Source organism: Mobula birostris, chromosome 12, assembly GCF_030028105.1.
Source record: "Mobula birostris isolate sMobBir1 chromosome 12, sMobBir1.hap1, whole genome shotgun sequence".
Classification (NCBI taxonomy): domain Eukaryota; kingdom Metazoa; phylum Chordata; class Chondrichthyes; order Myliobatiformes; family Myliobatidae; genus Mobula; species Mobula birostris.
Window position 1 is genome coordinate 76,149,061 of NC_092381.1, and position 15,821 is coordinate 76,164,881.

Below are 15,821 nucleotides of genomic sequence, written 5' to 3' on the forward strand. Positions count from 1 at the left end.
GCACTCCACTAGTCGCAGGCCTCCAGTCAGAGAAGCAACCATCTACTACCACTCTGTGGCTTCTCCTGCAGAGACAATATTGAATCTAGTTTTCTATCTATCCTGAATGTCAAGCAATTGAAACTGCTTGACTAATCTCCCATGCAGCAGTTTGTCAAAGGCTTTGCTGATGATACCACTGTTGTTGGCCAAATCAGAGGACATGAGGAATTAGCATATAGCAGGGAGATTGAAAATCTTGCTGAGTGATGTCACAACAACCTCTCACTCAATGTCAGCAAAACCAAAGAGCTGATTATTGACTAAAGGAGAAAGAAGCTGGTGATCCTCATTAGGGGACCAGAGGTGGAGAGAGTCAATAACTTTAAAATCCTTGTGACATTTCAGAGGATCTGCTGTGGAATTAGCACATAAGTGCTATCATAAATAAAACATGACAGCATCTCCACTTTCTTAGAACTTTGCATAGATTTAGCAGATCACCAAAAATCGACGAACTTCGATAGATGCACAGAGGAGAATATCCTAACTGGTTGCATCACAGCCTGCCATAGAAACATCAATGCCCAGAAACACGATACAGCCCAGTTGGTCACAAGTGAAGCTCTCCCCACCAGTGAGGAAATTGACATGGAGCACTGCCATAAGAAAACAGCATCGATCATCACAGACTCCAACCATCCAAGCCATGGCCTCTGCTCGCTACTACCATTAGTAGAAGGTACAAAAGCCTTAGGTCCCACACCACCAGGTTCTTATTGCATTTCTTTTTTCCTACAAGTGCCTGTAACAAAATAAATCTCAAGGTAGTATACAGTAATAAATTCACTTTGAACCCATCTTAATTTTGGAATATTTGGAATATGTCCTTCACAATGAAAATTTATACAGCATATTGGCTTAAATTATTCATCATTTCATCATTCCGTTCAATGATGAGTCAGAGTACAAGGGTATAGAGATGCTAATGACATCGTATCATGACATCATCAATACCTGTTCTGAAGAAGTTCACAGTGTCCATTTTGATCCTATCAAATTTTTATAAATGCACCATAGAAAGGACCTTGTATGTATACATCACAGCTTGGTGCAGCAAATGCTCCGCCCATGACTACAAGAAACTTTTAGAGCTGGGGACTGAGCTCAGCACATCACAGACACCAACCTCCACTCCATGGATTCTGTCCACACTTCTCACTGCCTCAATAACGCAGCTAGCATAATAAAAGTTCCCACCCATCACAGTCATTCTCTCTTCTACCTCCCCTTCCATCAGGCAGAAGATACAAAAGCCTGAAAGCATATACCACCAGGCTCAAGGATAGATTCTATTGTGCTGTTACAAAACTTCTGAATGATTCTCTAGTGCAAAAGGATGGATTCTAACCTCACAATCTACCATTTCGTGACCTTACATCATACTATCTACATACACTACACCAGGGGTCCCCAACCTTTTTTGCACCGCAGACCAGTTTAATATTGACAATATTCTTGCGGACCAGCTGACCGGGGGTGGGGGGGGGGGGGGTGCAGTGTTTAAGTAGGGTTAAACTCACCTCAACATGACTTTTACAGTTAGGGTTGCCAACTTTCTTACTCCCAAATAAGGGACAAAAGTAGCAGTCAAATCCCAGGACGCTTTACCCCAGGAAAAACTACCATGACCATGAAGCCTTGCGCGGGCACCTGTGTGCGCGTGCGCGTATGTGCCAATCCCCCCCCCCCCAAAAATCACTTTTGCCTTCATCTTCCCAACTACACTGTACATGCATTATTTCTACTTTATATAGGCTGAGTATTTGTCATAACATTCCAGCTTTTACTATATGTTAGTGTTATTTTCAGTTTTATGTGTTATTTGGTATGAATTGTTAGGTTATTTTTTGGGTCTCACAAATTTTTCCCATATAAATTAATGGTAATTGCTTCTTCACTTCACACCATTTCGGCACAAACGGTTTCATAGGAACGCTCTACTTTAGTGGGGGGAAATATGGGACAAACCAATTTAGCCCAATATTCGGGATGTCCTGGCAAATATGGGACAGTTGGCAACCATATCCTCAAGTTCTACAGTGTGTGACAGGGAATGAGGAAAGGTGTAGCTGACTCATATCGTTTCCTCGGGGCCCGGTAGCACATGCTCTGCGGCCTGGTGGTTGGGGACCGCTGCACTACACATTCTGAGTACTGTAACACTTTATTCTGGGTCTCGGCCTGAAACGTCGACTGCACCTCTTCCTACAGATGCTGCCTGGCCTGCTGCGTTCACCAGCAACTTTGATGTGTGTTGCTTGAATTTCCAGCATCCGCAGAATTCCTGTTGTTTTTATTCTACTATTGTTGTTTTACTTTGTATTACTACAATGCAAAGTTGTAATGAATTGGTTTGTATGGACAGTATGCAAGGCACATTTTTCACTGTACATTACAGTGACAATATGACACTGTATGATACATACAGGAGATGGGTTTCATCTCCTAAGTTACAGAGAAAGGTTGAACAAGTTGGGTCTTTATTCTTTGGAGCATAGAAGGTTGAGGGGAGACTTGATAGAGGTATTTAAAATTATGAGGGGGATAGACAAGAGTTGACGTGGATAGGCTTTTTCCATTGAGAGTGGGGGAGATTCAAACAAGAGGACATGAGTTGAGAGTTAAAGGGCAAAAGTTTAGGGGTAACATGAGGGGGAACTTCTTTACTCAGAGAGTGGTAGCTGTGTGGAATGAGCTTCCAGCAGAAGTGGTTGAGGCAGGTTCGATGTTGTCATTTAAAGTTAAATTGGATAGCTATATGGACAGGAAAGGAATGGAGGATTATGGGCTGAGTGCAGATCGGTGGGACTAGGTGAGAGTACGAGTTCAGCACGGACTAGAAGGGCCAAGATGGCCTGTATTCATGCTGTAATTGTTATATAGTTATGCAATATGACACATATACAGTTACACTGTATATGTGACAATAATAAACCAAGTCACCAATTTACACTCATTCCCTAGGGATTGCACACCAATCTCGGTTACCCTCGTACTTTGTATATATCCATGGCTCTTGCTGAATGTTTTGATATTGTTTTCCAACAATCCTCATAGTTAATATTTTTCATCTTGTAGGTACACCCCTAGTTGCCTCTGTTCCTCTAGGCTATCACCACCTTATGGCAGAATCAAAACCAGGTTTATCACCACTGCATATTAGATTAGATTAGATTAGATTAGATTATGAGGAGACTCAGTCCTCGTTTATTGTCATTTAGAAATGCATGCATGCATTAAGAAATGATACAATGTTCCTCCAGAGTGATATCACAAAAAAAAACAAGACAAACCAAAGACTAACACTGACAAGACCACATAATTATAAGTTACAGCAGTGCAAAGCAGTACCATAATTTGATAAAGAGCAGACCATGGGAACAGATAAAAAAAAGTCTCAAAGTTCTGATCGACTCCCGATAGTCCCCGCTGGCAGGCGGCAAAAGGGAGAAACTCTCTCTGCCATAAACCTCCAGGCACCGACAACTGTCGATACATTGGAAGCACCCGACCACAGGTGACTCTGAGTCCGACCGAAAAATCCGAGCCTCCGACCAGCCCTTCAACACCCAGCACCGAGCACTTCGACCCCGTCCCGGCCGCCGAGCAACAAACAAAGCCGAGGATGCGGAGCCTTCCCCTCCAGAGATTCTGGATCACACAGTAACAGCGGCAGCGAAAAAAGTATTTCAGAAGTTTCTCCAGATGTTCCTCTGTTCTCTCACGTCTGTCTCCATCAAATCAGGATTGTGCGCGGCACCCTACTTGACAGATTACAGACATCATTCACCCGAGTGGCCGCGCAAGCAGTGTCGCGCCACCATCGTCTCCTCCTCCATATGTCAAGAAATATATTGTTTTGTGACCGTGATACATTGCAAGACATAAAAAATTACAGTAAGTTATAAAAACAGATAGATAGATAAATTGTATGAAAGCGAAATAACGGTGTTGATGGACCATTTAAAAATCTGATGTCAGAGGGGAAGAAGCTGTTCTTCAAACATTGAGTGTGATTCTTCAGGTTCCTCTACCTCCTCCTTGATGATAGTAAAGAGAAAAGGGTATGTCCAGATGGTGAGGGTTCTTAATGGTGCCATCTCTTCGTGTATCACCTTTTAAAGATGTTCTCAATGATGGGGAGGATTGTGCCCATAATAAAGCTGGCAGAGTCTACAATGCTCTGCTGTCTCTTGATCCTGTGTAGTGGAGCCTCCATACCAGGCAGTGATGCAACCAGAATGCTCTCCACAATGCATCTAGAGTCTTTTTTGCTAGAGTCTTTAGTGACATACCAAATCTCTGAAAACTCCAAATGAAGTATAACACTGGTATGCCTTTTTATTTTATTGCAATGTGTTGGGCCCAGGATAGATCCTTTAAGATGCTGACAGTAAGGAACTTTAAACTGTTAAACCTTTCCACCGCTGATCTCTCAATGAGGCCTGGAGTGTGCTCTCCCAACTTCTCCTCCTAAGTCCACAATCAATTCCTTGGTCTTGCTGATGTTGAGTGCAAATTTGCTGTTACAACAGCACCCAATCAGCCGACCTACATGCCTCCTCATGGCCAACTGAGATTCTAGAAACAACTGTGATGTCATCAATGAAGTTATCGGTGGAGCTGTGCTGAGCCACACAAAGTCATGAGCATAGAGACAGTAGATCTGTGGGCTGAACATGCATCATTGAGGTGCACCTGTGTAGACTATCATTGAGGAGGAAATGTTGTTACCAATCTGCACTGACTGATTGTTGCCCAATAAGGAGGTGAAGGATCCAGTTGTGAAGGGTAGTACATTTTAGACCCAGGATTTTTTTTAAGCTTGTTGATTAGTAGTGAGGGGATGATGGTGCTGAACACTGATCTCTAATCAATAAACAGCAGCCTGATGTATCTATTGCTGTTGTCAAGGACCTCCAAAGCTGGGTGAAAAGCCCATGAGACTGCGTCCACCTGTTGTGGTGGCAGGCAGATTGCAGCATCCAGGTTCTTGCACAGGCAGGAGTTAATTCTCGCCATAACCAACCTCTCAAAGCACAGTAGATGTGAGTACTTCCAGCCAATAGTCATTGAGGCAGCTCACCATGCTCTTCTCGAGCACTACTAGGATTGATGTCTTTTTGAATCTCTGGAACTTTGGAACCTTTGACTGCAGCAGTGAGAGATTGAAGGAGTCTTTGAATACTCCATCACGTTGATTGGAACAGGTTTTTAGTACTTTGCCAAGTACACCGTCACTTTTTGTCATTTTGTATGGGCAAGTTTTTAAATTCGCATTTTTAAACTTGCTTTCTTAATTTTTTTTAGATTAGGATAAATTTCTGATGAATACTATGGCTAAAATATATGCCACTGCTTTACTACTGGCCTTTTCTTCAGCATATTTTCCCCAGTTTGGTCTCAGATTGCTCTTCTATCATATCTTTGCAATTGTCCTCAAACTGAGGACACTGTTTTGCATCTGATGAATCACCCTCAACTGTATCTAGAATTCTGTCATATTATGATCAAAAGTCCTTAGAACTTTAATCCAAGACAATTTATTAATCTTACATCATCGCTGACGACCCCACACTATTTGCACCAATTAGAGCAGGAGAGAGTAATACAGTGGCAACAAGACTGAATAGGGATCTTGACAGGATAAAAGCCTGGGTAGACGACTGGAATGTCACCTTTGAGCCTACTAAGTGCAAGGTGATGGTGATGTCTAGGAAGAGGAATCCATCTAACCCCAACCTGTATTTTGGGAAGTGCAAGCTGGATTTAAAGAAGGAGCTAGTAATCCTTGGTGTTAATATTGACAGCAAGTTGGTGTGGGATAAACACCTTTCCACTATTTCAAACAAGGCTGGATAAAGGCTTCGAGCACTGCAGAAAGCAGCATCCAAACTAGACAAAGAGGGCAGAGCTATGGTTTACAAAGCCCAGGTACGAAGTATCATGGAGTATGCCTGCTTATCATGGATGGATGCCTCACAGAGTGTCCTCAGCCAGCTTGATTACATTCAAAGAAAGGCTCTCAGGATTATAGGTGTAGATGAAGCCACAGCTCGTGAGAAGCTAGCCATCAGTAGTTTACACCACAGACGACAGGTTGCTGCAGCTACTGTGCTATACAAAATACAGACCAGTCACAGTCCTGCAGACCTTCGCGCCATGCTGCCTTCACCTTATGAGAGATGGCGCACCACACGATCAAGGTTATCTATGCCGCTCATTCCGTTTCTGTGCCTGATGTGAGAACCTACACACTGGATAGAAGCTTCCTTCACTGTGCTATCAGAGTTTGGAACAGCCTTCCAGATGCTGTGGTTGGAAACATCTGCGACGATGGGGTCCAAGCCTTCAAGAGTCGAGTGCACAAACACCTATCATCTCTGGGAGAGAAGTCACATGCTTATTCATAAGCTATCTTGAAGGGGACCAGGACGGCAGTGCTTGGTTGTTGGTAGGTAGGATTAATACTTGACTTTCAAGAGCACTTGTCAGTTATGTTCTGGCTGGACTTAGTCCTTAAACTGCTGGAGAACAGTGCGAAAAGAACAGGTGCTGTTTTCTCCCGGTAGGGATTAGTTTCTAGTTCCAAGTGCTCCCGCCACGTTTTGTCACCCTGCAACCTTATTCTTCAATCTCTTTGAATTATGGAGGACAGCATGTGTATAAATGTCTCTCTCCAGCAGACCTCATCATGATCATCATGACTCCAGTATTTCTACTATTCAGTAACATTTCTTAATTGTACACATGATTTTTTAATGTTCTATCGCTGAGCAGCAGTGAACCATCTGATTGGCCTATCAGAGTTCTCTCTGAGAACTAGTTGACTTGATCAGCATTTCTGATCTGGCTATTGTTCACGATTGCACTTAATAGGAAAAAAATTGCTAATGTCCTTTGATAGTTCTGATGCACTTTATTTTGGAGGCAGAAAGACTCACCAATGCATAGGTCCTTACTCCATTAACCATGCAACCTTGTCCTTTTTGCTGATTCTTTTGGAACACTAAATAACTAAGAGTCCTGAGCTTCCACTCCTACATTCTCTGCAACCACATCTCTGTAACTGCAGATAAAATATAACTCATATCTATTTCTACCATCAATTTATCTATCTTGCTACAAATGCTACATACATACAGACATGGATCCTTAAGCTTTTTTTCCTCTCAGCATAATTTTCCTCCTTTCAGTATTCAAAGACCACTGCATATTTTTGGTTACATTTTCTACCCCTTCCAGTAACACTTTGATTTTCATTCACCTTGTGCCTCAGTTCGTTTTGATTTATTTAAATTTTCCACCAGCTGAGGTATGGTGAAGTTGACCTCTGTGCTATGATGCTTTGCTTTCCACTCAATATCAACACATAACAGAAATTTTCTTATCATTCATTGTACGCATATTGCTGCTATTAAAAATAAAAAGGACATTTCATAGTTGCAACAGGAAAAGAAAACCTAAAGTATCAATAAATGCTGTTTCCCAAATGAATATATACTCATTATTTAATCCTAATCAAAAATCGGAACATTCAGTTGAGAGGACAGAAAATCTTCTGCAACAGAATCTGAAATACATCTAGATATCCTGGACAAATAAACGAGTTGAAGACTACACTTGTTTTGACTCCATGTGTAATTTCACAGAGCATCAGCCAGTATTCTCCTTAAAATCTTCACTTCCTACATACTCAAATGCCAAGTCAATACTTTTAATTCCAGGTACGTGCAATTTCCAGTAATATCCCAAATTCTTCACTCTCAATGTTTAATTCACTTTTCCAGACTTCTGTTAATTTGGAGAAATCCAATCAACTAAGTGAACGAGGTCTTCTTCGAGGGTGTACTCTCAACTTTACTTCCTCAGTTTTGAGTATTTGTTTAATTTTTTTTAAATCACTGTTAATCGCTTTAATTTCTGAAATTTAAATTCTGGTACTTCTCATTCAAATTTGCTCTTCTCACCAACCACGTTGAGGAAAAGGCCAATTGAATTGATTCATATATTTTACCAGCTGCCTCATTTGGACAGAACAATTAGCTTATTGCAAATGTATGTGTATTCATGATTCACTAACGTATGTGGAAATTTAAGTGTTTAGCTTCCTGCATTGTAACAGTAAAAAAACCTAAAGTAGTGATTGATCTAAAGGTCATGAAAGGCATCACATAGTACATTTAACTGCATATCAATCATAACAAAAATTTGCACATTTAAACAGTATTTGATGGAATTCATAAAAAGGTGGCTCTGAAAACATTGCTCAAAATCCTGTTTAAAGAAACAACTGAGACAAGATGCCTGCATGTCATCACATATCAAATACAAAACCATATTTGCTCACAAAACCCAAAAAAACCTGTATGCAAAATTTATAAATAATTGATTTCAGAATAATTAGCCTTGAGAGTTAAGCATATATGATTTGATAATCTATAGCTAAAATGTACATCTAGATTGTTTTGTATTGCACTGTTAAATTCATTTGCTTAAAAACAACAGCATATTTATTAAACAACACACATCAAAGTTGCTGGTGAACGCAGCAGGCCAAGCAGCATCTGTAGGAAGAGGTGCAGTCGACGTTTCAGGCCAAGACCCTTCGTCAGGACTTTATTCATTACTTTAAAACCCTCATTATCACATCAACTGACTAAAAGTCTTGAGCTTGAAAGCATTGTGGAAATGCAACTTGTGCAAAAATAGATTCTTCCAAACTACACATCACTTCAGTGTTTGTGATCATTCCCCCTACCCCTACTCCCACCATTCCCAGGAAAATTTGCGCGTATGTCAATTTTTGACTTATACATACTAACTCATTTAGCTGTAGCTAATGTTTGACCATATGGTGCTATCTAAAAGATACTTTCTACCACATAGTTAAAAAGATAATATAAATAAGTACAAAAACATGTTGGCACTAGTTAAACAGATCAATGCAATCAATGTACTTTGAAACCAACAACTCCTCCATGGGTATCTATTAAAGAGAAAAAAAATGTTTTATTTTTGTGTAACTGCTATTCAAATGGTAGCAGATATATATTTTTAATATTTTGCTAACACTATAATGTTATCAAAATAAGAAATCCTTTGGGCTGGAATTTAACTAAAAATTATTCTTGAATTTCCTATCCGTGTTACTCTTCTATAAACAGCACAAAGTCAGGTTTTCTGACCAGTGTCACAAATAGCATAAAAGAATCCACACTCTTTCATGACATACTGCACATTCTAAATAAAGGTATGATAGATTAAGGTGCAGCCAATTAACTTCTGCAAATGAAGAGCTCAAGAGCTGTTAAATGTGTTGGTGATTTTTGTTTAATTTTTCTTGCAATTTGTTTTTCTGTTCACTTTGGTTTCCCTTGATCCCATCTTCCTGCTCTTTATGGATATTGGCTTAGAATTTGTGATAGCAATAAAGAAAATTATTGTCTCCTACCATTGCTCCCTGAAATGGATAGCAATTTCAAATTTTTGATACTGAAATTGAAAGATGATTTAGATGATTTTGTTTCCCAAATGGACATCATCAACTTCACTGCTAGTTAATCAAGTATGACTCAATATTTCACACCAGGTTTAGTGAGAAAAAAGACTTGTTTAGTAGATTAGGATCTTAACATTAGGATGTGACTGCAAACAATCTAACGATTGTATTCAAAATGACTCTTAACCCTTCCCCGCCCCCCCCCCCCCCAGTTTGCTAACATTAAAAAGCTTTGCCAAATCTTTGAGGCCTTTTTTCCTTGATCTGTGATAGACTTTTACATTTTTTAATAAAGATCCCTCTAGTTAAAATTTCCTAAAATAAGTTTTAGAAGGAACTGTTACTTACTAAACTGTTGAGCAGATGTGACTCATTCTTTTGCCAGTATGTTTTTCAATACTCTATTCACAGATATCACAAATATGCTATGAGAGAATTGCATGGTTTGCATGTGGATTCACAGCAGTTTTAAAAAGAAATTTAAGCAGACATGACATTCCTTTCGCTTGCTAATACTTTTAAGTTTTCATACAAATGAATTATTTTTCCAGAAGTTACATATCTACATCTCCAGAGAATGCTTGAAGCAATTTTATTCAGACTTTTTTGGATTTTAATTGTTGTTTTTCTATTAATGTAGCGCCGCTGACATTTTCACAGTATTCATCTGTTGCTTATCTTCAAGTATATTAAAATGACTAGTGACACAAGAGATTTGTTAAAAGAGCAATAAATTAACACATTTTCTTTAGCAGAACCACCAAAATATTAAAATTACTACTGCGCAAAGAAAATTGCATAATATTACAGTGGCCCAGAATTGATAGTCAGTTTGCAGAGGCCTTTAAACAAAATAATTCTCTTGAAGATTTTGAAATTTCTACAAGAATTTTCTTTCAAGCATCATTTCAAAAGAATCTCTGTATCCCAGCAACAGAGATACTATCATGATGATTGAGCAATGAATCACATCAAAACATTTTAGAGTTAGAAAATCAGTAAGCAAATACATTCTTTACCTAACTCTTCATCCATTAAGGGAACTAATAAAATGATAGAACATATACAAGTAAAATACAGGTGAAGTACTGAATAAGCATTTTAATAAATTTGTCTTTTAAAACCACAAAATATGAAATATTCATGTGAGAATATTAGAAGAAATAAAACGGTGAGGATCATATATTTTACTAAGAAATATTTAAATTGGTGGAAGTTCAATTGGAACTAATCCAACAAAGCAAAAGATTTCCAATGTATTTTGCATAGGTTTCATTCATAAATATCTGAAATACACACTGGTTGAAACCAGTTAGCTTCATTGTGGTATGAAAAGTCTGAAGGTAGAGCGAACTGCTGACAGCAACTTTGGGATTTCTACTTTAAATTAAACATGGATGGAAATCCTTTGCTTCTTGCCAGTTTCACAGGAAATATCGATAGTTCCACTGAGTTCAAAATCATCAATATGCAAAATCTGGGCCATTGTCTTTTTTCAAAATATTATAAAAAGATCAGACTGCCAGAAAACACATTATGTGCAAATCAGATGCTACATCTATGCAAGCCACAGAAGGAAATGCTACCGTAAACACGTTTCGGTCTGGACAGGAAAGCAAAATACATGTTCCGCTTCTGAGTATGGGGTGAGTGATGAAGGGTACCCCCAGGGAAAACAGATTTCCTTGCAAGTAGCACTGGAAAAACAGTGCCATGCAATCAAATTTCTAGACAGGCAAGTTTTGGACTGCCTGCTAATGTAACCCATGCAACATTAAAAAAAAACAGCAGATACATAACACAGTAATTAGTAAAGCTGAGAAACAACTTAAGTGTTTCCAAGCTGGCAAAAAAAGTTACATTTTTAACTGAGAAGAAAATGTTTTTTCCCCGCCGTCGACCCATCACCCCCAGTAAGGTCTACTTCAATAGTAAAGTTGATCCATAAATTTTTTTTCCTTTAATATGCTGTCATCAATACTTCCAATCAAATATTCTTTAAATTATTTAAATAAACACCACATGAAATCCAATAATAAGTACATTATAAGGGCAAAAACTACATAAGGTTACAAATATTTACCTTAATCATCCTAGAAAGGTCTCCAGCATCTGCCAGTTCCAGTACAATATTTAGCTCATTATCTTCAATGAATGATGCAAGATATTTTATTACATTTGGATGGTTTAATTGCTGTAAAATACATAAGCATAAAACAATTCAATCAAATATTCATTATGGATATTACAGATTTTGCTACTTCTTAGAGATAAAATATAATCACTAGCTATTTGTCTTTCTAAATAATTCTGATGAATCAATGATTTCATGAAGAACACAAATTTTAAAAATAAACAAATAACATGAATTAATTTATTTCTGTCATTCTAAATTATATAGTGGATAAGTCTGGAATGGGAGGACATAGTTACAAGATAAAGGACTGTTCACTTAATCTCCTCCAACTTTTGTAATGTTGTCAAACTTCCAAATCAGTTCACCTACACTTTCATCCAAGACACTCACACCACAGTCCTAGCGAGACACCATTGTTTGCATACTTTCAACCAGAAATACATGCTCGACACTACTCTCTGCCTCTTAGTCTGTGAGCCAGGACCCCAAATTTGGGCCACCGGTACCATCTAGGGGGAATAATTCTTGAGTGATTTTTGGCAAGGTGTATACACCCCTAGTGCTAGAAGTTATGTGATAGCTTTCTGTGTGTTATCACTCGATTTATAACCCAATGCCAAAACACATTTCTCAAAACTATACATAGCACAGAATAAAGCATTCTACTTCAAACTGATGGTTCTCTCTTATTATTGACGCCTTGTCTTTGAAAATTGGTGGGAATATAGCTCAGACTACATGTTTTTCAGAAAAGTTGTTAAAATTAGCATCTCTACAAATGTTACCTATTATTGGCAGTGACAACACAGTGACTATACATTACATAAGATGTACTTCTGTTTTCATGTTCTGTTTCACATTTATATCTTGTGTATCACCATTTATACATACATGTATATCACCTTTGCAGCAGGTGCTTTTTCACCAGCAATGCTAATGTGATTTTTTTCTGTTTCAGGTACTGTGGTGGTAGGATGGTTCTGCACAATAGAGGAGAGGGAAGAGTAGAGTAGATTTAGATCTGGAGTAGCTGAATCACTTTGCTTCAGAATGGAGAGCCATAAGCACAAAGAATCTATTAAGAAGCAGTGTATCATACACCGGAAACATCAAAAGAATATGATGACCATTTAATTAGTCCTCAAGACTATGAATCCTGGAAAACATTATTTGAAGCAGCCAAAGTGAGAAACTATGCCCCTATTTTACACGTTGCTAAAGAACTTGGAGAAAAAGAAGTCCCAAGAATCTACTTTCACTGAAAATGCCGAAGCCTCTTCACCATGAAGAGAGACTTAAGAGACTCTGAAAAGGAAAGCCAAGGAAAGCATTACTGATGAAGGCGGTGAGAGTACTTGTACATCAAAAAGGCCAAGTAGGAGATCTTCATCAGAAGCAAGGGCGTATGATCAAATTTGCATTTTTTGAATTAAGGTGAAATTTCTGAAAGGGTCCAAGTCACGTGAAAAGCTTACACAAGCTGTACAACTCAGAGCTGACCAAACACTACAGGAAAGTGCAACCCAAAAGGAAGATGAAAAGATTCTAGCAGTAACAAGCAGAGACATAGTTGCTGCAGAGGCCCACTATCATGTTTCATGCTATAAGGATTATACCAGAATCAAGAAAAAGGAACCTGAGTACAAAGAGAATGATGATGAAACAGATGGTGCTGAACTGTATAAAAGGATTGAAAGGGAAGCCTATAAAAGGACCTTTTCAAGTATATCAGAACTGCTATCACACGCTTCTTTGGTCACGAAACTTGAATCTTTCATGCTATCTGATGGAGTTACACTCCTGCAAGATTCTACAAGGAAGCACATTCATAGGAAACTGGAATCTGAGCTGGGCAATTCAGTAGATATATTTCCAGATGACAAAGGAAAATTGTTAATGGTTCCTGAAAGTGTATCATTGAGGGACGTTTTCTTGGAAAATCAAACTCTACAGAGGGAACTCAAAGTTTGGAGGGTCAAGGCAACCAATTTCAACAAGATCATAGATCAGACTTCATCACATATCAGGCCCTGTCCACACCAAAAGAAATGCTGAGAAAGACAAATAAAGCTACTTTTGCCACAACCTTGCAGAAAAATGTAGCAGCAGAAGAGCAACTCCCAGGAAACTCTGCTACAGTGGTTGATGGAATGAACTAGGTCCAAAGAGTGAAAGGCGATCAAGTTACTTTCAGAGATGTTGCCACAACAATTCTGGGTATGGCTCTGAGGGAAGGCGGTCAGAGTAGCAGAATAGATGTTGTGTTCAACACATACAAGGAGAACTCTATCAAGAATAGTGAAAGATTTCTATGGGGTGAAAAGACTGGTCATGAGTTGCAAGGTATCACAGGTACACAGATGGTGAGGCAGTGGAGGAGCTTCCTGACCAAAGTCAGGAACAAAAACAGTCTCATATGCTTCATAGTCCATGAATGCAGGATGGTAGAGTACAGAGCAAAGCTACAGGAGAAGATTCAGTATGCAACTGTGAATGATAAATGTTACAGAATCACATCTCTAGACAGTGAGGTGTCAGCTCTTCAGTGTCAACAAGAAGAAGCAGATGGCCGCCTACTTCTCCACGCTGCCCATGCCACAAGAGAGGAACACCAATCTGTAGTGATCTGTTCAGAAGACACAGATGTCTTTATCATGTCTTTAGCATTTTGTGACAAGATTGAGGCCCCATTGTTCCAGAAAAGTGGCACTAGAACCCGTACAAGGTTTGTAGACATCAGGAAGGTTGCTGCCACTGCTGGCATAGAGGTTTGTAGGGCTCTCATCTAGTTGCACACATATACAAGATGTGACACTGTAAGCGCTTTTGCAGGCAAAGGGAAGACAAGTGCCCTAAAACTTCTGACCAGCAACAGGGAAACTCACGACACATTCTTAGAGTTGGGTCAGGAATGGGAACTCTCCCAAGAATTGATGGACAAACTGGAGGCATTTACATGTCTCCTGTATGCCCCGAAAGCATCGACCACCAAGGTCAATGAGCTCCGGTATCACCTTTTCTGTGCCAAAAAAGGTGAAATTGAAAGTTATCAACTCCCACCATGCAAGGACTGCTTAACAAACATGCACAGTGAGTCAACTACCAGGCTGGTATATGGAGAAGATGTCTGGAGAAGGACCCACAAGGGCCAAGCCCTGTTGGCAGAGGATGGAAGATGGAGAGAGAAGAGGAAGCTGAACAGTTGGTGGTGCACTGGACGGAAGGCCAGTCAGCATCCGATGCAGTCCTGGATCTACTGGCCTGTAACTGTCCAAAAAAAAATGTTCACTCCCAAGATGTATGGGTGTTGCAAATGGCCTCAGGTGTAGTGACATGTGTAGACTGGCAGACTGTGAGAACCAGGCATCCACCTCAGAGAGTGTGGAAAGTTCAGATGAAGATGTGGAAGATGTGAAAGACTTGGAAAATTATTACAATTATTAATAGGTTATGAAAGTATGGAAAACAAAGTATGGAAAGCAGTCTTTGATTACATATATTCATCTTACAACCAAATGGGGCCTAGGTTATGGCTGTGCGGAACCCCACATTTGAATTATTGTACCGTAATTCTATATGCTATGACAAAAGCTTAAGATTGTTTTAATTTGATACAATATGGAAAATATTATGACAGTGATAAAACTCCAGAAATCTCTCAAAATGAGGTTTTTCACCTTTTGAGGGGCGGGGTAATATTTTCTGCTGTACTGATGTTAATATGGAATATATACAATAAGTGATTACTTATTTGAAGTAATAAAGCTACCACTGGTGCAATGCTATCGCATATTTTCTAACTCTAGAGACGTATACCTTGTCAAAAATCACTACGAGCATTATTCCCCTCAGATGGTACCCACCAACCCTACTGGCTCAAGGACTATCTTATCATTAAGCTGATTTTGGACACAGTTTGCCAACACACTGCAAGTCTCATGTGCCCCAACCTCCTGGACCAGGCTACTGTACAGGACTTTGTCAAAACTTTAAAAAAACTGTAGGAAATTTATAACTATGCAAAAGGTTAGTTAGTTTTGTGCTTAAAAATACAGCTGGCATGTAAAGTTACCAGTCAAGATGGCTCCAGTGAACAATAATTCCTTGGGTGGGATCTTCCGATAGCCAATCATTTCAAAT

At 39.3% G+C, this 15,821-nt stretch overlaps 1 protein-coding gene across 8 annotated transcripts in view; it reads right to left on the reverse strand.

Moving 5' to 3' along the window:
- The window catches only part of nek7 (NIMA-related kinase 7), a 227,554-nt gene that overhangs the window by 62,091 nt on the left and 149,642 nt on the right, over nucleotides 1–15,821 (reverse strand). For all 8 annotated transcript variants that reach the window (XM_072274176.1, XM_072274173.1, XM_072274172.1 and 5 more), the window contains one exon: nucleotides 11,628–11,738. In XM_072274176.1, coding sequence (XP_072130277.1) covers nucleotides 11,628–11,738 — 111 coding nt within the window. The remainder of the gene's footprint in view (nucleotides 1–11,627; nucleotides 11,739–15,821) is intronic.